Source organism: Motacilla alba, chromosome 2 (genome assembly GCF_015832195.1).
Source record: "Motacilla alba alba isolate MOTALB_02 chromosome 2, Motacilla_alba_V1.0_pri, whole genome shotgun sequence".
In the NCBI taxonomy this organism is placed as follows: Eukaryota; Metazoa; Chordata; class Aves; order Passeriformes; family Motacillidae; genus Motacilla; species Motacilla alba.
In genome coordinates this window covers 86435767-86462723 of record NC_052017.1, presented here as the reverse complement: position 1 = coordinate 86462723, position 26957 = coordinate 86435767, and the positions used below count along the sequence as shown (strand labels likewise).

The following is a 26957-nucleotide window of genomic DNA, read 5'->3' as shown; positions in this document are numbered from 1 at the left end:
TCAATTACTTAATCAGATAAGGATCTTTCCTGCAGTACTGCTGGCAGTGCTGTTAGTTGCAGTGTAGACCTTTCTGTCTGGTGAAAACTGAAGGTATTCAATAGAGCTCCACCTGTCTCAATGTGATGTGGCTTCCCATGAGCAACTCATTTTTGAGATAGGGACGACCTTCAGACAACCACAAGAGGTTCTACTAAGCAACAAAAAATCAGGAGTATTTTAGTTTTAATTTTTAAGGATTTACTAGGAGGAAGCTCAGTCTCTTAGCCATATCTTCACTTTGGAAAATCAGTGCAGCTCCACTGTAATCACAGACAGATATCTCAGCTGCCAGATTTAAAATGATAGGTGTCATGTAGGCACAAACAATACATGACAAATATCCTAAGTGTTTACGATAACTGTGAAGCATTGCCCATATCACAGTGTGCTAAAGCCTGTTCCCAGGGAGGAGAAACCAGCATGCAGCTGACAGCTGCTCCCTTGCTGAGCAAATGCTTCTTCACAGGCACCACAACCCTCGGCTAGCTATTTCAAAAAGGGAGATGGGGGGCCTTCATTAGAGTTAATTATTGCCAGAAAGAATAAGCTGCAGCCTTACTTTCCTGTTAGCCTGATTTATAAGGGCTTTTCTATTGCCATTTGTTGGCTTGTTTTCCACTAGCCTGCTAAAGTTTGCCAAGCTCAGTGAGGCAGGGAGAAGGGACTCAATATTTTGCAGTTGAGCATGCCACTGCTTTCCTATAGCTTTTTCCATATCCCACTGTGGAACATGTTGAATTTGCATGCAACCGGTATTATTTTTGCAACTTTTTTTCCTCTGTGTGGCTATTCCTCTATTTGCAGTGAGAAATGGCATGCTACTCCACTAGACTAAACCATGGAGATACGAATTAGCATCCTCCACCTGATGCAGCTGAGCACACTCTAGTATGACAAGCCACCGCTCAGCCCACAGGAATGAATTTATCCCTAATGCAGCCTAGGTCTTGGACAGTCTCAGTGCCCCACCAAAAAGTAACTCAATACAGTCATTGATACTAAAAAAAGAAAATATTTAAATGGAGCGTTATTTTAATTTCCAGAATATTACTGACTGCTGTGTGTTCTTTTTTCTCTCTCCCTCCCTCCTCCCGATGTTTCCCCAAATTTTATTCCAGACTCTCAGAGGAGGAAGTGTGACCATGCATAATAATATAAAAATAAAATTATAGTTATAACCAAAAGACAGCAATCCAAACCCAAGTAAAGCAAGGGATGAAAGGCCATGGTTCCTCCATCAACTCATGGATACCAAAGCACAGCAAGAACGCAGCTGTATGCGTAATGCCTAGTTGCAAGTCCAGCTTCAGATACCAGAGCCCAAGACAACTTTGGGGGCAACTTGGGAATTCCTTCAGTCCTGCCAGGTTTGGAGTATGTTGGTATTTCTGCAGTTACATTGTATAAAATACAAAGCAAGAACATGCAATCAGATAGCGAACGCTTACTGCCATGGGGTTTTACCTGAAGAGAATGTTAAGTCGCGCTGTGTCTCCAGTCCCATCCCAGAAGTCATTAAAAATAACAATAGTAATAAAATAAATTTTTAAAAAATGAAACCAGCTAAGTTTGCCCGGCAATTACTGAGGAGGATTTATCACGTCCTCTTGAAGCACATGCCAAAAGGTTTTAGTGAATCGAGGCCACGGTGGCAGCCAAGGATGGCTGGGTACTGCCCCTCGACGGCTGTGCCCGGGCTGTGGGAGACGTGTCCGCGGCGGGGTTTCTGCTGGGTGGGGCGCTCTGTGGGATGCGGGAAATCAGTGATCCCGGAAAGGCCACCGCGCAACCTGTCAGCGGCGGTCTCTGCGGGAGGGCTCGGTGCTGCCAGGGCTGTGCCTGTGACCGCCCGCGCATCCCATTCCCGCTGCATCCCTCTCCCAGCGCATCCCGCTCCCGGCGCATCCCTCTCCCGCGCACGCCGCCCCGACACCTTTTCCCCCCAGCACCCTCCCACGCCGTCTCTTCGCCCACCGCCGCGATCCCTCCGGCACCGCCCGTCCCCGGGGCTGGATGCCCCCGGCCGCCGCCCCCGCTCCCCCGCGGAGCCGCGCTCCGGCGCCGCCGCCTCCCCGCCCCGCCGCCGCCGCCATGGCGGAGCGGAGCCGCGGCGCTCGGCGGCGGCTGCTGCTGCTGCTGCTGCTCCTGGCCGGCTCCGCCGCCAGCCCGGCGGAGGAGGGCGGCGGGCGGCGGGAGGCGGGCGGCGGGGAGCACGGCGAGGAGGCGGCGCGGCACCACGACTCCTCGTACGGCACCTTCGCCAGCGAGTTCTACGACCTGCGCTACCTCTCCGAGGAGGGTGCGGCGGCGGCCGGGCCGGGCGGCGGGGCCGGGCGGGGCGCGGCGGGCGAGGGGCCCGGCGCGGCCGGGGCCGGGAGGGAGCGCCGGGCCGGGCCGGGCCGGGCGGGCGCGGGGGCGGCGGGCGGGAGGCTGTGGCGGCGGCGTTCAGCACGAAGGCCAGCGCCCGCCGCCATCTTCCGCCTCAGCCGGCGCCGCCGCTCGGGGCCGGGGCCGCAGGGGGGCCCGGGCGCCTTGCCCCGCTCTCCGCAGAGCCCCCGCCTCGCTCCACGGGCATGCCCGGACACGGCATCCCCGGACGCGGCATCCCTGGACACGGTATCCCCCCGGGCGGGAGCTCGGGCCGGGGCCATCGCCTTCCCGCAGAGCGGGACCAGCCGGCGGCCTCTCGCCTTCCCCGGGCTGGTAGCGTAAAAAGGAGTCCCGGTTTGTGTGGGCTTCGAAAGGACGTGTGATGCCCTAAAGTGTCAAGAAGCAGCGTGGTCGTGCGTTTTGGTGTGGGTTTTTTTTTTTTTTTTTTTTGAATTTACAAGTGGTGGAATGTTAAAACACCGCTTTTGCAGCTAGGCTGCGTGGAAAACTGTTTGTTCAGTGGATTTGAAAACAAGTAAGGAGAAAATTGCATGTCCTGTGACCCATTTCAGCAATGCGCCGCTACACGCTGCTGTGAAATTCTGCAAACTTACTTATGCAGGGTAATTTACCTGCCTTTGATACAGTTAGTGTAACTGTGATTTGCAGCTTACAGCATACTTTCTCCATTACCATTGTCAGAAACCTAGGGAAGTAAATCAGGCTCCCGAATGCCCTAAGTTCTGTAGGTCAAAAGTTTGTGTGCTGATGCTGTAACTAACTGCACTGTTCATTTCCTACTCAATGAAGCACTTTTTCTACTCAATGAAGCACTTTCAGAGGACTTTCTGGTTCCACAGCTAGCACTTTGGTTTTTACCTGGCTAAGTAAAAGAACATCCTGTTAAAATATCTGTGCTTATGCAGCAGACGCCAGCTCCCACAAGCCAAGACTAAACAGGTCTGTTAGTAAACTTTCTCACTTTTTCTTTGGTACTATAGTCCAGCAGACAGGATCGCTTGGAATCATAACTCTCACTGTCTGGCTCTTCTGGGTCTGCCTTCACAAGTGATTGAAGGCCATAACTGCAGGCAATTCCCTGCCCTGACACTCTCTTACTTTTTACTGCAATGTGTGTTTTATTTTACTTCATAAAGGAGGATGTATTATAAGATCTTTTCAGTATCAATTCCTACAGCTCTGCATCTGGTGCCCTGTCTGCATTTATACCTAATGCTGTCATTTATGGCTAAGGACTCAGTTCCCTTACAGATTTCTTGAGGGGACTATGAGTGCACAAGGAAAGAGCTGAGTGGAGATCTCTAATTGTTAGTTGACTGCAATAGTTCGTGATCCTGCTGCCTTACATTTAACTTTTGCCCTCCAGCATTCTTCTCCCTCCTTGATGAATGTAGCAAACCTTAGAAAAGTTTTGTTTTCAGTTATTCACGTTACTTTGTTACCTGGATCCAGGGCCATCTGAGCAGTGGGTTTTGGACATGGCAAAGTAGTCATTCATCTGAACAGTTCCGTTATCAGCAAAGTAAATGCTACTGGAAGACCTGCTCTTTAGTATTATTGATTTTTAGTTCTTGTGTTCTAATTGGTAATGGTTTATTCTGATTGTACAGGTTACCCTTTCCCTACTGCTCCTCCTGTGGACCCATTTGCAAAAATCAGAGTGGATGACTGTGGAAAAACCAAGGGATGCTTCAGGTCAGTCTGAGATAAGAATGCAGATACCTTTATGTTTACAGATGCTGACTGATGATATTGGAGAATCTGGTTGGTGTTTCATAGTAATTTTAATAAGTATTTGTTATTTAAGACCACACTGTCATATTATTTGAGGACACTGTTTTATTTAAGAATACATGTCATAGTTATGGACCTACAAGTCTTGTATTTTCATGAAGCACTTAAAAAAACAGAGCAAAGCAGGTCAACAGAGTAGTATTTTGTGTTATTGTTTGCTGTGCTGTTTGAATACTATACACTAAAAGAGTAATACTTGCAAAAAATTAATGCTACTTTATGTCCAGCAGAATATATGCTTTACTGCCATTATACCAAAATATATTCTCTTTGTTTTTTCTTGCAAAGCCTTAATTAAGTTCCAGAGCAGGAAATTTCAAGGAAAATGTTATGTATATTTCCAATTCCATTTAGGTATGGTAAACCTGGATGCAATGCAGAGACTTGTGACTACTTTCTAAGTTACCGCAGAATTGGAGCTGATGTTGAATTTGAGTTGAGTGCTGACACAGATGGCTGGGTGGCAGTGGGATTTTCCTCAGACAAGAAAATGGTGAGATATGTACAGCTTTTCATGATGGCAATATACACACTTTCACATGCTAGGATGTAAATGGTTTATGTACATTTATATATTTGATCCGTGAGAAACAGAGCATGTAAGGTAAAACTGGCTTGCTGAAAACAAAGCACCATTCAGTAGCCCCCCTGGGAGCACTGCCTCACAGAAAACTGCTTCATCCTCCCTAACATCTCCTTTCCCTTCTTCTCTGAGAACTACACCAGTATTACAGTTCAGCTCTGAATGTTTGAATGTCACTAGCTTCTTGCCTTTTCATTAGAAAAGCCCTCAGGGATAAGCCAATTCACACGGAAATGTCCTGTTGTGCTTTCTGTCAGTGTAATTTGGGCAAAAGACACATCATAAACTGAATAGCAAATAATTTTATTCTTGAGAAAATCAGCAGACTTTCAGCAATATAAATTTTTATTTCACTTTTGTTCAACTTGGAAAACTTTTTGGTTTCTTTTGTACCTATGTGTTGTTCCAGAGAAGCCACAAATGTGTAAGAAAATGACTCCTGCTAATTTAAACATTTATACTCAAGAAGGCAGTCTTGTTAAAATTTCTTCTCTCTCTGCTGGATTGTTATTGGGTTCTGTTTTATGCTTATTCCTGTACTTACTTTAATTCAAAAGCTCCACTTTTCATTGAATTTCAATGAGTAAAACAGAAGCATGTAATGTGTGAACTTTAAAGTAGATGCAAAAAATGTGTGGAAGCATGTGATGTGTGGACTTTAAAGTAGATGACTTATGCAAAGATGTTTTGCCTGGGATCCTTGGTAAAATGTTTAGGATTAAAATGCAGTTTATAATGTCAGTCTTCATGTACAGAAACTCTCCTGAGTATATAGAATAATACTGGACCTATGTTCTTAGTCACAAGTCAAAGAAAAGACTGTTTCTTGTGGTGTTGAAAGTAGCAGTCTGAAAAAATACAGGAATTAGATGTCCTGGGATAGGACCCACAAAAAATGAATTGGAAAACTTGCACTGACTTAACAGCAATTTTATGAAGTCCCATCCTCCGAGATATGAAAGCTGAAACTTTAGGCATCATTTGACCCAAAATGAGAAATGGAAAGAAAATGTGAGGATAAGTGCTTCTCAGTCATTACTACATATGTTTTAATATGACACTGTAAATAAACACAAGACCATAGAAGGTTTTTGTGTCATAAAGAACAGTTCATTTCACAAGAAACAGTTTGTGGTTTTGATGTAAAGAACAGCTTTACAGCCAAATTTTGAGAAGAGTTTAGAAGCTTGCCAATGCAGGTACTCAACAGGGTTTTTAAAGCAGCTCAGCAGCTCTAAGTATCTGTTCCCAAACTATCAGATTGTGTTACCAGTTTGTACCTCTGAGGTACCTGCAGTGGACCCCAGGGTCCCACTGACCTCCTCTCATCAGCCACTTGGAAAGCAGGCTCCTTGGAAAGGAGCAGGTTAAGTCTGAGCTTCTGGTGAAAAGAATAAAGGAAGTGTAAAGTAAAAGGTTTTGCTTCCAAATTTGCTCCACATATCATGTAATGCCCATAAGTCAGCTGGGCTAAACCAGCTAGCATCTCTCTTCTTCTCTGGCTCTCCTGCTGCCTTCATCTTTTTCATTACTTCCAGGATGTTTCGGTGTCCTGGGATACACAGGCTTTGATGATAAAATGGCCCTGGGTCAAATCAGCTTAGCTCTGAGAAATGGGCTGTGCTTTGGAGGCCCTAATCAAAATGGTGTGGCCTGGATAGCTTCAAAAGTTAAGGGAAAAAAACTATTTTGTGTCCTCAATAGATTTTTTTTTAAACTCCTATGACCTATTTCTTTGTCTCAAATAACATTATGCTTTTCCACTTTCAGGCTTTTGTGCTTTGGCAGGATTTTAAGATGTCATTCTGTTAACTCAGATTCAAAATGCTTTTTTCTTTCCTTTTTAGTTTTCTTCCTTCAGTGTAAAAAACACCTTTATTTTTGCCTCTTTGTACTTAAGAATAATGGATTTGTGCTTAGATGTATAAAAGTTAAACTTGGGAAATAGGTTATGGAGAGCAGTGATAGTCTCAAGACAGAGGCTGGAAAGGTCTGCACCAAGGTGCAGAAACTGTTCAAGCATGTGTTTTACCTAGTTGTCCCCTCTCTCCACCCACTTCTTACACATCTTTTACAAATGCACATTGCAATATTTCCATAGTGCTGAAATACACCCTTTTCCTCTTTTCTCTGGAATAAAGAACTAAAGGATGATCATGCTAGCAAGCATCATGTCTTTCATCAGTATGACATATCAGAAAGAGATGGGAGGAGTAGGGCCTGTGTTTCATACAGCACTGATAGCTGTGGCTCTCATCCAGCTTGGATAGTGTTCTAATGGCTCTTGGTGCTAAGGCTTCTATGAGATAGTACTCCTGAAGTTCACGCTCATCCATTTGCTCTGCCACTCTGTCAGTCACCTTGAGTAACTACTCCAGCAACTGCTTTAGTTTTTCATTAATGACCTACAAATATGTGGCTCCTTCTTCCTTCTGTCTCTTGGTTCTTTGGTGGCTGTTTATGCTAAATGAAGAAGCACATATTGATTACTTTTTTTCTTTGTATCTTGTGGTAGACTGCATTCTGTTATTACAACATTTCTTATAAGAAATAAGAGATATAAGAAATGATGTTCTCTAAGTGAACATGAGAAGAGATTAGAAAAGATTACTGTAATCAATGCTATTATTTTCTCATATATATTAGGTTTGTTTCCTCTGTCTCACTAAAGTATATTGGTTTTCTGTCCATGATTTGATGCAGTGGATTTTGTACACATCAGGGATTCAAGACTGCAACATTTTATGGAGCAGTATGCCAGAATTTCACAAATAACAAAAGAAAACAGCCTTTCACAGGTCAATTAATTATGTGATGTCAGAGTGATATCATATCCTACAAATATATGTTCAGTAAAATAACTCTCAGAAAGATCCAAAAGAGAATTCAGAGATAGTAAGGGTATCTAACTATTGCTACCCACTTAAAGTGCTTTTCAATCTTACTGAAGACATCTGGTTAGGGATACAAATATTTGTGTATATATAACTTGGAAAGAAGGAAAGAGCATTCCAGGTCTTGATTAGCTTTGAATAATTAAAATTATATACATAAATGAGGAAGTGGTTTATGACCCTTTTGTTTTCCATCTTTGAATTTTTTTAACCTTGCAGGGAGGAGATGATGTCATGGCTTGTGTTCATGATGACAATGGAAGAGTCCGAATACAGCACTTCTATAATGTTGGTCAGTGGGCTAAAGAAATCCAGAGGAATCCTGCCAGAGATGAGGAAGGGGTTTTTGAAAACAACCGTGTAACGTGTCGATTCAAGCGTCCTGTCTATGTTCCCCGAGAAGAAACCATCGTAGATTTGCACTTGAGTTGGTACTACCTGTTTGCTTGGGGTCCAGCAATCCAGGGTAAGTTGATCTCACCAACTGAGCTGATGTGCCAAAATTGATAAGTGTCTTTCAATTATGTGATTCTTACTAGACACACCCTCTACACCTCCCCTTTTTTTTAAATGATTTAAATTCTGGCATCATGAGGCTTAAAAATGGATAAAAAGAAAGACAGGAGTCCAACATGTCTTGTTTTCTTGGCTATATATCTACTAGCCCCACTTCTTAAAGCTGAATTTAGAAGAATTTCATAACTAGAAGTTCTTAATTAATTTGAAGAATGTTTGTTGTTTACTTGAATTTCATTTATTGTATTCATAAATTTAATTTCAGAAAGCAAAGAAATGAGCCTACTCCCTGGCAGTGTAGTATTGCATGCTTCCATAGGTTTGAAAATTACCTGCCTGCCTGTTTCTTCAGTAGAGTTATAGAAAAAAATTGCACCTGACATTATTTCTTTCTGCCCTTACCTGCTAAAGGTTCTATAACTCGTCATGATATCGACTCTCCACCCGTGTCAGAGCGCGTTGTCAGTATTTACAAGTACGAAGATATTTTCATGCCTTCGGCTGCCTATCAGACCTTCTCTTCTCCATTCTGCTTGCTCCTCATTGTTGCACTGACCTTCTATTTATTGATGGGAACCCCATGACCAATGGAAAATAGCAAGAATTTGGCAGTGGAAGTTTCTCAGGATGGACGGCTATATGCATGGACAATGCATTTTTCTTTTGGAATTTATATCACATCACCATCCTCATCTAGCTGCTTTTGAACATAGCTAGCTTCTCAGAAGAGTGAAATAACCATCTCCCTTGAGTGGCAGAGTGGTGACAAATCATTTAAGAAAATCAGTGAACACATAGGAGAATATTTTCAGTGTTGTGATTACTTGCTTAAGGAAAATGAGACATTTTTTAAAATCAGTGTGTGTATGTGTGTTTGTGTGTTTGGGAGGGGTGCCTGTATGTGTGTTTAGGTGAATTTAGTGATGGACATCTTATCAAATAACAAAATTGCCTTCCAAATTGCTACAAAAAAGCAAATTGGGAAAACACTGCAATGCTGTTTGGTACTTCTAGAGCAGAGGGCACAACTCCAAGTGCAGTTTCTAATATTAAGACCTGGAAACCAACACAGCAGTATAAAAACTGCCCTTCAGTAGTGGATAGTTCTCCCAGTTTCTTTCTATTTTTTTAAATATTTATCAAAGTGTACTTGCTGTGGTACTTTCCAAAACTAAACTTGCATATTCAAGTATTAGCATGATTTTTTTTTTCAACAGAAATAGGTGATGAATGTCTTTATTGTGTTTCAACAGCCTTCTTGAAAGAAATGCCTACTTCTTTTAAGAGTGCGATATAAAGTAATTTAAACAAGGGGAAGGGAGAATACAGCAATATAAATTCTCCATACATAGGAAAACTAGGTGTAAAACATGCAGAATATAAAAGTTCCCAACAAGCCATAGGATGTCCTCCTAATAGATTAAATCATTTTTTCTCTTTATATGAAAAAAAAGAAATTTTGCTGACATGTAAATATATTTTTAAGTAATTGTGCAGTAGTATGAAGTAATCCCTTTTTCTGTGTTGTATGCCACTAAATCTTGTTCATGTTAAGGGTGACTTTGGGCAGCTGGTGTAATCTTACAAAGAAATATAAATGAGATTACTTGTAAGGAAAGACAGGGATTAATAAGAACAGCAGTATCTTTCGTTCATCAAACCACTGATAAAATATAGGTATTGTGGAAAAAGATGAGCTAAAAAGGAAATACATTAGCTGTTTTTTATCACAAATAAATAGTACAAGAGGAATGCTAAACATTACAGAGATTAAAAGTGTCAAAATGCATTTATGAGCCACAGAATATAATACAAACTTGGAGTGAAGAATTTCTGTTCTTTACAAAGTAGGAAGTGTATGACACATTTACATATAGCAGTTAAATGTGCTTAGGTAAGGTTACCCATTCACTTTCCAACTTACACTAAAATTCTACTTAAGTAGAATTAAAATCTAAGTAGTGCCAAAGTTTTATCTAATGTGATACACTTGAGGACTCTCTAACATAGAATCTGGTAAAGTATATGTAATGCAACTCCTTTCCACTCTCATTGCTGCATGGAGTATAAAATGGTTAATTAGCTTGGTTGGGTTTGCATCATTATTCACAGATTGTTGTCTGTAGACCTAAGTTTTTTTAGGCTCAGAATTCTTCAAACTTATGCTTAAGGTATATGAATTAGATTGAAGATGAACTTATCTTCGTAACAAACACTTTATCCCTATTTCAAAAGATTGATTTATATTTTCATTGATGTCTTTAAGGATTTGTTCACTTCAAATTACTGGACTAGAGTTCAGGAAAGGGAAGAGAAATTCAGAAGTGAACGCATTCTAAAGTGCACGCAGTAGCTTTATTTAGTATAAATTACTTCTCTCAGGTTGGTTAACTTCCTCATCATGTGATCAAGTAGAGACCACCTAATAAGGTCTGCTTTGGCCCACAACAGCTGTGTAATTTAGCCTTAAGATTGGCTGGAGCAGATAAGCAAAAGCCTGGATAATGAGCTTTACATTCAGCAAACAGGTGAAGTGAAGAAATCATTAGGGTAAATTCTTTCTCTCAGGCAGCTGCGATATTGCAGTTCTTTCTCAGAGCCTGAGGCTTGCTTTAGTTTATGGCTTGGTTTTTACTGTTTCAGCTGTTTACTTGATTACCCACTAAAGGGCTAATTTAATAATTTAAAGGTACTGAACTTGGATAGAAACCCAGTTTGGCTTCTCTTTTCTTCTTTAATAGAGCTCTGGATTTAGGATAGCCTGGTTGGACCTGAGCACACAGGTATGTTATAGAAGACAATAATAATACCAAGGTAATATTGTGTGACAGCTGTCAGTCTGCTTTCTACGTATATGGAGTCAGATCAGGTTGAAGTTCAGGATTTGAAGGAAGAGCAAAGTATTTTACATTATTTTTTATTCCTTTTTCAAATTACTTTTCAGTATGCTGTGTTTTTGTCATCATACTTTTCTCTTGTTGAGGTACTTGCAGAAATGTGCACTTCTAAAAAATCTTTTATCTAAGCTTCACAGTACTTAATTAGCCTAATAAAGTGTTTCTAATCAAAAGGGAGCAAATAAAAGGCCACAGGAAGCAGCAAAAAAATCTGTTATCTGGCATTTAAATGAATGGTTGAGTTTAGCAATGAGTTTATTTAAGAGTTCCTCTTCACACTGGGAAAATCAGGACTGTGGAATTCAAGTTGTCAAACAATGGAGGTATGAGTATCTAGAGGTTGGTAGTTGGGACGAAATCTGAGGAGAGAAAGGTAATAAGGGAAACGTGGTATGTAAGCTTGTATGATATTTGGTAAGTCTTAACATTTGAGTGGGCATAGTAACTTGCCACAGAGACTATTTTGGTTTTAACATGTTGTCTTCTTCTTTTTAATATTGAAAAGCAGGATTTATCCCTGTTAAACAAAGTTACTATAAAGTAACAGACTTCAAAGTAATTTTTAATTCATTATGGCATTTTGAAGATTTTTTGTTTTATTATTTTTTCCAGTTGACTGGTACTAACACAAACTAGAAGGAAAGGTGTGCTTTGGAAAAGGAGGCAGATATTTCCCTCTCCAAATAATTTTTTGTTTCTTTTGTGTGATTACTACCAAACAACTATTAAAGAACACATTTCCTAAGTGATTTAATTTTAAGAATTTCTTGCTGCAGAGTGACTTCATACAAAGACATTGAGTTTAGAGAGGGCATATTTAGAGGATGGTATTGTTTGGAAATTTGACTGTGGTTACTAATTAGAAAGATTTTTTTTCGCATAACATTGCTGGTATCAAATAACTGTTTTTTTTTAGGTATAGGTGAGATGCTAATTGATTTTCCCCCTCAAAAAAAAAAAAAAACCAAAACAACAGAGCACCTAGCTGATTTGGTAATGTAGTTGGATAATGGGTGATGCTGCCTTCTATTATTATCAGAGAAGTATTCTGTTTTTGAAAGAGAACATATTGATAAGAAAAGTTTGAATTCCCTCTGTGGCCTTCTTTGTCTTGGTGGGTTTTGTACTACTTGGATAGTAAGAAAATAAACACTTGTGGCCTCCTTAATCTGAAGAAACCCCCAGTTTGGGTTAAATGATGTTAAAGCTGTGTTTAGCACTGACTTTCCCAATCTTCTGCACAGGGATTAGAGGATGACTGGAGTGTGGTGTACATCAGCATGGCACCCAGGCAGTGGTCTTGAAGCTCTCTTGGGGCACCATATCCTGAAAAAAGAGCCCTGCAACTGCCTCTATGTATTCAATAGCTGCACAGTTATTTCTTAGTTGCTGCTATAACTAATATAACTGCTACAAGTTCAAGGGAAGACGAAGGTGGTCTTTTTTTTTGTTGTTGTTGTCTTCTCCTAACTTTCTCATCCCTCCAATGCATGAGACATTTACCAAAATGAAAATTAGAAAATTATTCCTGTTTTAGAGGGTAGACCCTCTGTCTGGTCTTTCAGGTCTTTTCTGGATCTGTTGGAAGTTTGCACCCTGCAGTACTCCAGAGGCAGAATTGAAGTTTATATGCAAATTATGTAATTTTAATAGCATTTAAATGGCATCTTGTGACTCTGTGGTTTCATTGGTTTAGCACTCTGTTGTGTAGCAGGTGTACTTCCCCCCACCCTCCTCTTGTTTTAACAAGATACTGCCAAATAATTTTTCCCAAAGTAAAGTATTTGGTAATAGACATAACAAGAAGGAAATATGTATTTCAGAGAATTACAAAAGGTCTAATACCAGTTATTTTGAGAAGTAACTACTGTGTTAGTATTTTCTACAAAAGATCACTTTGCATAGAGCCTTAGATTTATGATAGGATCAGAAATACTTTGAAATATTACAGTGTTTCAGTGCTTCATGGAGCTGTGGATGTCCATAGCTTACATGAATTGATGTGATCTTTTTCAACCCCATGTAATGAAACGGGCCAAGCAGTTTGCTTGAATGCTGCACAGTGAGGCTTTGGTGACTCCAGACAGTTTGGAGCAGAACAGAGAGACCAGTAGTAAGAACAAATGACAAGGAAGGGAATGGAATGGTTTTGGCATACTTTCTGTTTTTGTATAAATTTACATGTGGCAGTGCCTGCCTGGCACTCTTTATCCAAGCAAATATTACTTGATGTAGGGTTAGGAAGGAATAGAGTCTGACTTGAAAGAGATTTTGGCTTTCAGGCAGGTCCCAGCTGTTTAAGGGCTGATGTGGGCATCAGGTCAGACCATGCCACAAGATGTCCTCTGCTGTCTAGCTCCAAGTTAAGAGCTGGAGGCTTGGTCTGGCTTTCAGAGGTACAAAAACCCAGCAAGACCCCAGAGGCAATAGCAGCAGTCAGCTGCAGCAGGGAGTACCTGCTCAGTTTGTAAAATGGCCAGTGAGCAGGTACTCCCTGCTGGCTGCAGTCTGAGTATCAAAAGATGTGGGCTCTAAATCTTAACAGCTTTGTACGCTAGCACCACTAATTAAAATTTTATTATCAGTATTTCTGTAGCAGTCTCTTTGGGCAGCTCTCCCTCAACCTGCCCAGGATAGAGATGGATCTAACAGGAAGATTTTAAAGAAAATGTCAAGTCCTTGTGTACAAAAATTAATAAAAAAGAAAATAATTTTTTTAACCATATTCCAGCTTTTTACTTTTTTTTTTTTCTTATCTCGTTGTTTATATGCAGTTTGCATGTCGAGGTATTTGATTTTTTGCAAATACATAGTAAGATCTAGGAAAGCCTTCCTTTTCTAAACCTTTTTTGTTAATATGAAGTAATCCCTTTTGTAACTTTTTTTTCCCTATTTTCACAGTAGGTTTGAAAGAATTATATATGCTTAAACATGGTTACTTAACTTACCTAATTTGGGCTCAGATAGTGAGGCAAAAGCAATGCAGTTTGGAAATGTCAGAGAGGATGTGTGCAGCTTATGGAGTTGATAGGTGTGAAAATGCAGAATTAACATTTCTTGCTTTGGAAATCTGTGTTACGACTTGGCAATAGCAATGAATCTGCTGTAAAGAAAGGGACAGATTTTTTTTTCCCCTTGGATTACTGAGTATTTTGACTAGAACTTATAGACTGCCTCAGGTTGGAAAGGATCCATACAGATCTTAGAGCCCAACTAACACCATGCTCCTCACAGGACTGCCTAAAACTAACCCATATGACTCACAGCATCATCCAGATGCCCCTTGAACTTCCCTGTAGAGCCTGTTTCAGTGACTGGGCACCCTCTTAGAGAAGAATATTTTCCTAAGGTCCCATCTGAACTTCCCCTGACGTGGTTCCATAGTCATTCACAACTGTTGCTTTCACCCTTTTTCTGTGTTTCTTAGCTAAGTAGGAAAGTTCTTCCAAACCAGTGTGGGGTTGGAATAAATGCAGGACTTCACATCCTGTATCTTAGAACAGCTGCTGCTCCACATAGGCTCGTTCTGATCTGCAATTAAAGGCTAATTAGGAATGTCCTTACAAGATGAACTTTCATGTGGTATTCTTAAGACATTTTCTGTAAAGGTGTTTTACTCTTTATAGACTAGAGCATTACAAAAGTGCCAGTACTTTTCTGAGCTGTTTTTAAATGATTCTTAAATTCATATTTGCATTTTTGAAGAAGTAATTGGATTTTTCAGAAGTGCTGAGCAGCTGCAAATCTGTTATGGCTTCAATGCTTACTCAGGGAAGCGAACATTTTAGAGTAACTCATGATTTAGCTTCATATCTCTCTCTTAGTTTTGACGTCATTCAGTTTAATTTCCTATGATGGTATTGGTAGAAGACTAAATAAATGAAAAATTCACTTAGGTTTGGTGCCAAGGAATAAGAATATTCCTGCTGATTTTTCACAACAGTAATCTGTAAGGTTTAGATAATGAGAGGTATTCTTCACAGAATTAATGTTTAGGCAATGTGATTTAGCTGAAGGTGTGTGCATGTAAAGTCTGAGAATTATACAAGATTATACAAGATAGTCTGAAAAAAAAATAAAAGGCTAAATTCTGCTCTGGAGACAAGACAAAACACAGAACCTTACATGTTCCTCAACTCCTAGCTGATTTTGGGGAGACAGAATTTGGGGAGACAGGTTTGTGTTTGCAGTTCTTATACACACACCTTCTTTCTTCAATACAAAAATTAACCTCACAGTCTTAGACGTATCACAGTGTTATTCTCACTTTTTATTTCCATACAAGCTGAAATAAGAATAAGTTCAATAAGTCAAAAGAATGTTGTTATATAGAGTATTAGGGTATTAGGAAAGGAAAAACAGATGCCACAGTTAAACCTAGAAGGAAAAAAAAATCTTATTATTTAACTCCAGAATATGGTGTCTGCTTATGAAATACTCGACTTCTCACATAGAAAGCAATGCGTTCTTTTTCAGTTTTTTACCTTTGGTGATAGGAAACGAATGATAAATATTGAAATATAAAAAACTACCACAATAGAATTTTAAAAGCTGGAATTATCATTCAAGTCTTGACAAAGAGATTCAAAGATTAAATTTCAGACCTATTAACTGATTAGAAAAATGAAGTAGTGGGACCCTGACATTTGTGTATGATGTTCCCAGCCTTTATTTAGGCAGATATATTTTATTAGCATGTTGAGTTCTGTTTAGGTTATAACTGATGCTTGATATATCTTGGTATTTCTGATTTATATATCCTGAGGTCTGGTTTGCTTTAACCTCTTTGCAAATAAGCTGGCTGTCATAACTGTGTTAACTCTTGCCACTTGTTTCTTATTACATGAAGTGCAACGGTTGAACCTGAAATGCCATCTCTAATTTTTGACTTTATTCAGTTCTTTGTCAAGACTAATATACAGATAAAACATACAAATAAGAAACTTGTAACTATAGTGTTAAGTGGTGTTCTGCATTCTCCATGCCAGGCTTCATTCTGTATGCCAATACCCAGCAGCCGTGTCAAGTCAATACGCATTTGGTTGGATAGGAGTGCAGAATGGAGGTTTTGTCATCCAGAAGAATTTGCCAAACTTCTTTGTGCTCTAGTCTTTTCAGCAAAAATAACACTGAATGAACAGATAATGAAATTACAGTGACCTATGGGACTACCTTACAATCAGTGCATGCCCTAAAGTATTGCTTTGTAACATCTGTTTTATACTAAATGTTGGTGTTCAAGTGAGCCTTGTTAGCTATTTGACAGTGACAGACAATGATATTTATAAAACTGTTGCAATAAATGCCTTTTTAGTCTAAGAAAATGTGTGGTATGGCATTTATAAAGGGGAAAAAAAAGTCTCTGTAAGGTTAAAGTCGTCTCTGTGCTGCCTATGTTAATAATTCCTTCCTGTGCCATGGCCTTGAATTTCTTAGCCTGACTAATTCCATTTCAGTCAGTGAGGCTGGCCATTAGTGAATTAACAGATGTCAGAAGACTGCCTTTTTTTTTTTTTTATCTCTATGGGAATCACAATGAAGCTGTAAGTAAACATGATAATTTCTATTTTAGCAAAGTATTAACCACATTGTCAATTGCTATAAGTATGTAGAATTTAGAGGTTCCTGTGGTGATCTCTGTGCTGTGTTTTTGTAACTATTTGATACAAATATGATCAAGTTGCAATAATTACAAATTTGGTGTTCTTTATCTACTATCATCACTGCCCTGTTCCTTGGCCAGGATGGCCTCTGAAGCAGCCAGAACAGGCTTTTGCAGAAAAGAAGAAAATGAAATTATATTAGAAATTGTCAACAGAGAGGAGGAAGTGCCATGATACTCAGCAAGCAAAAGCAGCCGTAGAAGTCTCTCAAACAGGGATGCTTCAATTTCTGAGATCTCTTAGGTTTGTGCAGGTACTTTAGTTCCTTACTACTCCTTACTGTTGGACTGGGAAGAAAATTTGGCTCAGGGCAACAAGAAATTGATTGCTTTTACACTGTGTGGTCTGTTTGTTGTGTTTGTAGTATTTTTGCAAGCCTGTAGCATCAGGCTGCAAGAAAGGATGGATCTTGTGTGTGGCAGCTACTTGTGCACTGTCCAAGCCATCATGATCAGTAGAGGCATTACATATACCAAATCTAGTTAAATTATATTCTGTTTGTCTTGCATTACCTGACTGCTGATGGAGTGATGAGAAATTTGTCACAAACCTTCCTCTGTTCCTCAGATCTTTGTGTATCCAGCTCGTGTTCTGTGCACACAGCTATCATGAGGGATACCCATGAAATATAGTGCTCTGGATTTTGTCCATCCACAGGTCCTACTGCTGCTATTTTGCATGTTTTTTCCAGTGATTGACCACTTTTGTGTTGGTGCTATTGACTACTCTGCCTTACAACCATGCATTTTGTTACCCTTGTTGACTGAACAAGATTCAGTCTTCTGTGTGAATCATTCAAGAGTTGCTCTGCTGATAATTTTGTACACTTTGACTGAGATGTTGAACAAAGTTGTTTCTGCAATAAAGTGAGGCTATAATCACTGGGTGCAATCAGACATGGTGTTCCCAAGGATTGGTTTTCATTTTCACCAATATTTTGTAAATGACATTTAATTTGGAGCCTTCTCATCTTAGCAGTTGAGCTGCATAAAAGAATAATCTTTTCACTAGCCCAAAATGTAAAGGTATATGCAGATGACCTGAAGATGCAAAGGTTGTATCTTAAATCATTGACTTTAACTTTTTTTTTTCTTTGCTTCTGGTACTAGTGAAACTATAATAGTTTACATTAAGTATTTTTCATTGATCTGAAGATGGTATTACTTTGTCATTAAACTGAGGTGAATTTATGAAGTGAGATTAACCTCAACTGAATGTTTGCAAATGCTCAGTAACACAGGTTAAAACAAATAAAGTCTCTCATGCAGGGATAGTTATTTTCTAAATACACAGGCCAGTGCTGACACCTTGTGGCTTTGTTCCTGACTTATTTCATAGCTCCATGTGGTTATTTTGGTTGTAAATAATGATTAACTTGCAGTTGCTGGCATTGTATATCTCCTCTGCTTTGTGGTTGCCTCAGCACCCAGTATTTTGGTATCATGCATAAAACAGCTTGGAATTTTGGTCTGTGTTGACTGCACATCGAGTGAATAAAGAGCTAGGGGTGTCTGTGACCTCTTGAACAGGACTTAAAAGGTGTCAGTTCAGAGCACAAAATTGTGGATGCTAGTGCGGAAGTAGACAGAAGTTACAAGTTTCTCTTTTACTAATTAATACCTTATTTTATACTTCCCTCTACATAGGAGAGCACCAAAGACTGACAATACTTATCACATGTACTTTCAGGTGCATATGTATTTTCTCCACTGATGTGAAAGCATTCCTTTGCTGCCCTCTTTTCTCTTGAAGAATTCCTAATAGGAAAAATACAACAAAGAGATTGTTGTAGAATTTATGGCAGTATAGGAGCCTGAGGTGTGCTACTTATCTTTGACCATAAAAATGCCAAAATCAAATGTATCTGTGCAAGTTATGAGCATCTAATCTAAAATTTCTTACCATTTCAAGTCTTAGGCAAAACCAGCTCTTAAGTTGCTATTTGAAATCTGTTGTGGAGTTAATCTTTAGATGCTGGGGTGTGTCTTGTGAAGATCACACATCCTCCCCTCAGCTGTCAAAGATTCAGAGATTGTTTTCTGACACTTGTGGGTCATGTCCCTGTTCTTAAGTCATCCTGTTGTGGTGATGCATGAATTAGAAATCTTTATTTTATTGCATTGTTGTTTGTTTTTTTTCCCTTTCTAATATGTTTAGTTGTTTATAATGGAGAGTGAAAAACATAATTGGAAAGGTCTTAAACAGCAGGGACCAGATCCGTGGCTTATGTAAAACAATATTTTTAGCTTCACTCAAGTCAAGGAGGTGGCATTAATTTCTGTTCCTGCAGAACATGGCTGACTGAGTCTGTTAAGAAAAATCAAAGGAATAAAGATGTGCCTATAAAGATTTGATTTGCTGGCATCTCTGTTTAGCGAACAGAAGGATTAGAACTCTCCACTCTCCCCCGGTGTAAATCTTAATTGACACTTGCTAATTGAACTTTAATGCAATAAAGGTATTGTAATGAGCAATTAGAGTTTGGCTTCTGAACTAAAGAGAAAAGTTCAGGTAATGATGCATTCTTGTTACCTATTTCAGCACCCTGCCAGGAGGCAGATCTATTTGATCAAAGAGCTGTGAGTGACAGTATCAGTTTAAGGTTCAATAAAAGCTTCTTGTATGGACCATCAGGATCAAACAAATTGCCTGTAGGTTTGTAAGTGCTTTCATGGCATAAAATTAAAGTACTTTGTTGAACCTACATGTGATCTATTCAGCAAAGGGAAAACAAGGAGCTGCAGGAGCTCAGAGGAACCTTTACAAGTGTGAACTTCTGTGTAACTGGCAGGAAAAGCTTTACAGGACAAGTCAGGACTGTAGTGCCAAACCTCAGAAACTGGCTTGGGCCCAGCCTCACCTACAGCTTCAGGATGCAACATAGTCACAGAAAGAGTGTGGAAAAACCTCCACCTTTCGCCCTTGGTATTATGATAGGGATAGGTCATATCTGGCCATTGTCTTGGTATTGCTCTGCATTTAAAAGCTAGGTATGAGTAGGGGTATGAGTAGTAAAGAATTATCACTTTACAAGTTAAAGACAATTGTGCTCAGGATAATTTCAGCTTTTTAACATCTCTGTCACACAAGAAATTCTCCACTAAAGTCCTCATGGACTTCAATCAAACATGAAGTTACATAAGGTTTAAACTTGCATGTAAATTCTAAAAGTTATAGGAATTTGATTATTTTCCTCTTTTTTTTATATATCCGTGTATTTTTATATGTTCAGTGGTATGTGATCTCTTTATTATGATTTAAGGGATAAGCTCTACCTCCTTGAAGAGAAAGGGGAAGATCCCTCTGAGGGTTTTATGGCAGCATTACCAATAGCTCTAGTACCTTCTGAAAGGTTGTGTTAAGTCATGGAAGGAAAACTGAGTAGCTAAGTGCCAGCACTGAGCTAGTTCAAATGTCACGGATTTCGGCCCTTGCAGAACTTGCTCAGACCATGTGTATTTATCACAGATGCATTTAGACCACCTGCAAAATGTTAGCAGTTACCTTCATGCCTGCACTCAGGCGTTTGGTGTGTGCCAGCTGCAGGAAGTTAGCTCCTCTCTGAGTTATTTGCAAATAGCATTTGATGGTACAGCGTCATAAATGTCAGGTCTAAAAAACCACACAGCACAACTACTTCTTCAGTGGGCCTGGCTGCCAGTAAAAGAGCAGATGCTTCCTTGTGAAACAATTTGTTGCCAGAACATGTTCAGACAGAGACAAAACCCTCCAGCTGGTCTAACCAGTCTTGCTCTCCACCATGCAATGACACTCCAGATCTCCGAATTTGTTCCGCTCCCCGAGACTAGAGCAGCAGCGGGGAGAGCGGAGTGTTCAGCGAAGCAGGACAGGGCTGCACTTCTGGGATGGGGATGAGGTTGCGCTGCGAGCTGCTGGGCTCTTCCATGCTCCAGCCTTTGGCCGCCCTCTTCAGCGGACGGCACGAAGGTGCTGGGCAGCCTCGGCCCGCGCTCGGCGGGGACCGGGGAGCCTCAGGGCCCGGGCACAGCCCCGCAGCTCCCGCCGGGCGGAGGGAGCGCGGCCGCCGCTCTCCCGGAGCAGAACTACATTTCCCAGTTCGCTTCCCGGCCGGCACCGCCCCTTTCCCGCCGGGCTGGGCGCACGCCCGGAGCCGCGCGGCGGCAGCGGCGGCGGCACTACAGCCCAGGGCCCCTGCGCGCCCTCGGGCACCACCGCCCGGGCAGTCCCGGCCCCGCTCCGCGCCCGCCAGCGGCGGCCGTGCCCGCGCTCGCCATGGCTGACAGCGCAGAGCCCGCGGCTCCGGACGCCGGTCCCGCCGCGGCTCCGGACGCGGGTCCCGTCCCAGCTCCGGACGCGGGTCCCGCCGCGGCCCCTCCGGGCTCGCCGGTGCGGGAGCGGCGTGCGGGCGGCTCCCCCGGCGCGGGCGCGGCCATGCCGCGGCTGCCGCTGGGCGGCCAGGGTGGGGCGGCGGGAATGTCGCTGCCGCGGCTGGAGAAGCCGATCAAGCAGGCCTTCTACAACACCGGGGCGCTGCTGTTTGCGGGGCTGTGTTGCGGCGCCGCCGTCCTCGTGTACTTCATCCTGGAGGCGTTCCTGCGGCCGCTGCTCTGGGCCGTGCTCTGCGGAACCTTCCTGCACCCCTTCAAGACCTCGCTGACGGCGCTGGGGCGGCGCTGGCTGGGCCGCCTGCACCGCTCCCGCACCCCGGTGCTGCTGGCCGCCCTCCTCCTGCCCATCTGCTTCGCCAACTACGGCGTGGAGGCGCTGGGCGAGCAGGTGCTGCGGCGGCGGCGGCTCCTGCTGCTGCTGGGCGCCGGGGGCCCGCTGCTCTACGGGCTCTACTGCCTGGGCAGCTCCCTGGGCGTGCAGGTGCTGCTGGCACAGGCCGCCCGCATCATCTGCCAGGGGCTCGACTACTTCAGCAGCCAGTGGGTGAGTGTCGGTGTTCCGCGGCCGTGCTTTAGGCATGCCTCGCTTCTGGAGATGCTGTTAAGTCAGAGGTGATTCAGGCGAGCTCTTGGGTAAACATCGAGGCTTGTCGAGTTCTAAGGTGTGTGTTAAAGTGTTGCGAAATTGCAGAGCAGCTCCACAATGACCGGGATGGGGTAAGGCGCCTTAAGGCTTATTTCTGCCTTAAGGTGTACTGTGTGGGGTTCTCTTTATCTTCTTAGCGTATCAGTGTAACAGTGCAAAGGCAATTTGAACTTTAAAAAGTATAGCTGTTTAACTTAAAAATGTCACTGATGGTAATAAATGCTGGGAGACTATTCCCTGTGTTCTGCTCAGTTGGCAGCAAAGTTGGAACTTCTGCAGAACTCTTTTACACTTTGTTACTTGTAACTGAAAATACAAAAAGTGCTACATATCAGAAGCAGATGGATATGTGAGCGATCAGATCGGTGAGTTGTACTTTTGTTAAATACTGCTGTACAAGTGGCGTGCTCGGATTTCTTAGTGTCAAAGACTTTTCAAAGGCGGCTCTGTCTTTTAAACGAAAAAAGTACGCCCTTTCCCTAGGTAACAGTGCTCCTGAATGGACTGACAGAGAATATTTTGACAGACTGCCTCTAGTGTGAGTAGAATGTACAGGAGAATGTGTTTAGCCTCTTGAAAGTAAACACTGGAGGAAAAGATTTTCTTGACTTTATTTGGTCCTGGAAGATGTCAGAGGACATGTGTTTCTGGTCTGTTTTGTCCTCAGAAGTATAATTAGGACTGGGTAGACAGAGATACATTCTCTCTTTATAAAGAGGCAAGATACTACCATGTTTACTTTCAGCTGAGTAGTAACAGAGCTAAAGCATGGCCTGGTACTAGTGGGATGCTTTGACTTGTTGCCACACAATTTGCTTGGTAAGATTTTTTTAAGAACTTTGCACTGACCTCTTTGTTTTATTTTTAACAAATCTATAATACTGCTGCACTAACTGATCTGGCTAAGTCCAGGCTTTTATTAAAATTTTCTTAGTTAAGCTATACTTAATGCTGTGTAAATATGAGGGTACTGAAGGAAGCTGCACTTATTGAAGCTTGTAAGTATGGCTGTAATGCACTGCTGGATGTCTATGCCTGCTCAGTGAAACCTTGTTTCGCAGTCTCTGATCCTTCTGGTTGGCACTGGTGTTTCTGATTTAACACTTGTGTTCATTGAACTGTGGTAGGATGTTAACTGCACAAAACATAGTAAGTTCCCAGAACTCTTCAGACCTGAGTTTCTTGGGAAGATTCTGGGTTTGTGTCAAGGTAACTGATCAGAGAGTTCCTTAAGCAAACGAGTTGCTTTCTAAGCAAGCTGTCTGTGTCTCTTTCTGGGGCCTTACAGGAGAAAAAAAATGTGGACTTTTCTTTGTAAATAACTGCATCTCAGTCTGGCATCATCTGTACACTTGGCAGTGTTTTCTTAGTCCAGTTTTTTTTAATTTTGCAGTGCTTGATGTGTATTATCTCAGAGCTGTAGCAGGATAATTTAATTTTATCCATGCTTTTGAGGATCCCTGAGCTGGATCAGTTAATAGTGTCAGTTTTAACTTCAGTGAAGCACTTTAAAAGCCCTTTAATTGCCGTGTTATATTGCAGGACTCTATTTGCATGCATATGTTCTGCTTGTTAGCTGCACAGGAATTTGGGGTATTAGGAGTTGGTTTCTCCATTGTACTGTTCTTCTCTGGGCTCCTTGGCTCCTTCTGTATGCACGATTGTCTTCTCCCTTTCTAATTCCCTCTCCTGTGCTGGAGAAGTGAGTGGATGGGGATTTGGAATACCGATTTGTTATTCTCTAACTAAAGGTATTTTTATTGTATCTCTTAGGCCATGATACTGAGACAGAAATTCTTCTCTTAAGTTCTAGAAAAAAAGAAAGTTCTTCAAATGCAGTAATGGCATGTGACAATGGCATGGTAAGGTGTATCTTGGCACCAGTATGTTAAATAGCTTTCCTGTCTTGCTGTCCTCAAATCTGGCAAAGCCATTCATGGCATTGATGAGTCAAGATTCAGAAGTGCCTGTGCTCCCATATGTCACTCTTAAGTCACACCTGCAATTTGGGTACCTCCATGACTGGATTGTTTGATAGCTGATTGCAGAACACTGCATTTGGAGAACAAGTTCAAAATCTTAAGCTCATTTACAAGCATCGTGCTCCCATGGTCTCCTTTTCTTTCCCTTCAGGCTTTATAATCTTCAAAGAAGCTTGCTCAAAAAATGCAGTTGGCTGCTGGGCCTTATATTAGAGGCGGGTTAAAAATTCTGGATGAGTTCCTTGTTCTGACTCCTTTTGGTTATTTGCAGAATTCTTATGCAGAGGGCCCTACACAAACAGCAGTTTCATATAATAGGGGAGGGGAATGTTTTTCTTTATAGTTACTTTCTAGGAAAGGATGGGAATTTGTCCCATAGAGGACTGCATATAGTCCTACATGTGTTTGAGCTGCAGCAATTTCACTAGTTTTGCAGGAGCTATGCCTGTGTCCAGCATTGTATCTAAAAACCAAATTCTTTTGCTTTGTGGCAAGAGTTTAAACTACTTGAGGCCAATTTTTTACACTTAAGTTAATATATATCCAATTCCAGCTATTCCTTATATTTTCTTCTTTTTTTTAGAAGAAGAATTTACATGTTCACATTTATTTGTGAAACAGATAGTTTGTAGATCTCAGCAGATGTAATGAGTTATACAGCTGCTCTGTGTTGGCTCTGAGGTTCATCATTCTAAATGAAATTTGATGTAATCATAATGAACAGAATCCTCTGTAGTGAACTTGATTATAGGGCTGTCAAAATTTTTCTCTCTGGCTACTCTTTCTTGGTTTGTCACAGGTTATTGCAGGCTCACAACAGTGTAGTCACGTGTGTGTCAGTGTACTTTTATGTCTCTGACTGTATGAGGTGCAACTCGTGTTGTTCTGGGGGTTTCCCTGCAGTTAGAGCACTTAATCAGTCTTATCCCCACCAGGGCACCAGGCAGATCTGGAAATGCCATTGCCCACCATTGCCACGACTGCTGTATTGGAATATTGTCAGAGTACATGCTGCCTGTTTTGGTTTGTGTACTGTCTGCTCCCCATCAGGGATTCTGTGCAAGACATCCACCAGGGAAACCTCCATTTGTGTTGCACTGAATGTCACTCCCCCAGCAGCCCTTACAGACCGAAATTCTCCAAGCATTCTTCATGCTCTGAGGTGTTTGGCTTCCACAGTCCTATTGAATATCACCTGTGGGGACAAAAAAGCATCTATGTTTTGTGGAGTTCACCTGATGGGCCAATTTCTCTTCTGTTGAAGAAGAGGGCACACTTCTGATTTTTAATGTGTGTACAATTTCTGTTTCTTTGGGGGTTTAGCATAGGTGAGCTTTTTTTCCCCTTTCCTTTCTTCTTAGAGCAGGCTTGGAGGTTTCTCAAACTTGCCCACCTTAAAAAAAAAAACCCAAACTAAAACAAACACCTGAACAAGCTCTTAAGTATTCTTTCTGCTGTTTATTATCCTTTATTATTATGGTGTCCTGGCTTATGAATGATACAGCCAAGTACTGACTGTAAACACATCCTACCAAAACCTCAGATTTTGGTATGTTTTCACAACTTTGTGTGGTAGAGATAAGCTGTGCAGAGACCACATGTGGCCTGTTTAAAAACAAGATGGGGAGAGGCAGGGAAAGTCTGGGATGTTGATAGTGTTTTCTACTGTTGTTTTTCCCTTCCACACCCACCCTCAGTTTTGGAAGAGCCTGCAGTGAGATACCTTTTTTGGAGAAGCCAAGGAACTTGTTCCAATTTACATGCAGGAACTACAGCCTCAAAGCTGGTAGTAGCCTAAAGGCTAATGATATATGCTACATAATATTAGCTATTTACTGGTATTTGTATGTACTGGTTGAACACAATGATGTTTCTTTTTCCAGCACTTCTGAAAGGAATGATCATTATGGAACTGTCCAGCAAAATTTTAACTGTGTTCTATACAATAAAAGAAGAAGGTAAAGAAATTGTTTATGTTGAGGAGCCATCTCTTGCCAAAGTGTTACCATGAAGTATGTCAGAGGAGTGGTGCTCTATCTGCAGGGAAAGAATTTGATGTGCTCGAGGACACTTCTTTTTGCAAGAGAATCTTAATACATTTGATTTCTGAATAGCATTTTTATTACTAGTTTCTCATAAGTAGCTTTTGTATTAAGACAGGAAAAGTGAACTAAATGAGAAGTATTCTCAACATCCATTGCTTCAGTCTTTTGGGTATCTTAGATTTTATGTTTTTTTTTCTTAAATTCAGTGTAGGAAATGTTGCAGGACACATTGAAAATAATTTTCACCCCTTATGTGGCAGTGTTGATTTTGATGGTCAGTTTCCCCCTGCCCCAGGGTTCTAGTTAGAAGTTCATACTTTCATCCCTTCAAAAAAGGGTGATCTCACTAAACACCATGTTTCTGTTTCATGTGGTTTAGTAGTCTGTGTTTTATTTAGTGCCAGAAATACCAGCATGGATATATGTCACATTTGGGGGTTCTAGAAGAAGCAGAATGAGCACACAGTTCTAGTCCTTTGGACTTGGGACAAGGAATAACTTACTTGTGTCCACTTAGAACCTGCTTTAAGTAAGTGAAGGCTTCCTAAGTGAAGGGAGGAGGTGCTTGTCTTTGCTCTGAGATGAAAAGTAGTCTTATATGTGTGATTAGTTAAAGTTTGGGTATTTTCTTATGTTTGATAAAGGCTGTCTCCTTATTAAAGGACAGGCAGTTACCCACTTACTCTGCACATTATGGGATGTTCCTCTTGTGTACCAATGAAACTGCGCTAAAACTACAGTAAATTAATTTTGGTTCTGGAAACTGGAGTCAAAATTACATCTTCATAATTTGTCGCCTGCCTCCTTGCTATCCTTTATGTTGTTTAGAAAATCATTTTCAAATAAACAGGCAGATAAAGAAAATGCTTGATTTTTTTGAAGGCAAACACAGTTTGGCTTTTAGCAGTGCATTTAATGCCTTGTGTCACTTCATTTTTCAAGTCCAACACTCTTCTGCTCAGCTTTTGTGGTGGGTTCATTTTCATTGTCAGCCTGCATCACCACTGAGGAGGGAGATGTAGAAATAGTGAACTGGTGTCATAAGATTGCCTCTTTAAACCATCTTCGCTCTGCAGCGCTGTTTTAAAAGTTTGCAAAAGTGCTGTGTTAATGCTTGGTCAATGTTGTAAATTA

The 26957-nt window shown here is 41.3% G+C and overlaps 2 protein-coding genes across 6 annotated transcripts in view; both read left to right on the top strand.

Moving 5' to 3' along the window:
* The first annotated feature begins 1920 nt into the window (after positions 1 to 1920).
* FRRS1L (ferric chelate reductase 1 like) lies at positions 1921 to 18297 on the top strand. 4 transcript variants are annotated; one of them, XM_038129040.1, is made up of 7 exons: positions 1921 to 2341; positions 4044 to 4128; positions 4582 to 4720; positions 7924 to 8170; positions 8632 to 8695; positions 10962 to 11003; positions 16861 to 18297. In XM_038129040.1, exons 1-6 carry the CDS (start codon positions 2056 to 2058, stop codon positions 10978 to 10980), a joined length of 840 nt encoding a protein of 279 aa, XP_037984968.1. In that variant the 5' UTR covers positions 1921 to 2055; the 3' UTR covers positions 10981 to 11003; positions 16861 to 18297. The 4 variants fall into 4 exon arrangements, with proteins under 4 accessions (XP_037984968.1, XP_037984967.1, XP_037984966.1 ...); XM_038129039.1 differs by lacking the exon at positions 16861 to 18297 and adding an exon at positions 16106 to 16441; XM_038129038.1 differs by lacking the exon at positions 16861 to 18297 and having other exon boundaries at positions 10962 to 16441.
* Positions 18298 to 20903: 2606 nt separating this feature from the next.
* The window catches only part of TMEM245 (transmembrane protein 245), a 76749-nt gene continuing 70695 nt past the window's right edge, over positions 20904 to 26957 (top strand). For both annotated transcript variants that reach the window (XM_038126749.1, XM_038126748.1), the window contains exon 1: positions 20904 to 21694. In XM_038126749.1, coding sequence (XP_037982677.1) covers positions 21035 to 21694 — 660 coding nt within the window. In that variant the 5' untranslated portion in view covers positions 20904 to 21034. The remainder of the gene's footprint in view (positions 21695 to 26957) is intronic.

Coding starts and splice junctions, on each gene's coding strand:
- FRRS1L (XM_038129037.1), top strand. CDS start 2,056: ATGCCCCCGGCCGCCGCCCCCGCTCCCCCGCGGAGCCGCGCTCCGGCG. Junction 4,129..4,581: donor AAAACCAAGGGATGCTTCAG/GTCAGTCTGAGA, acceptor AATTCCATTTAG/GTATGGTAAACCTGGATGCA. Junction 4,721..7,923: donor TTTCCTCAGACAAGAAAATG/GTGAGATATGTA, acceptor TTAACCTTGCAG/GGAGGAGATGATGTCATGGC.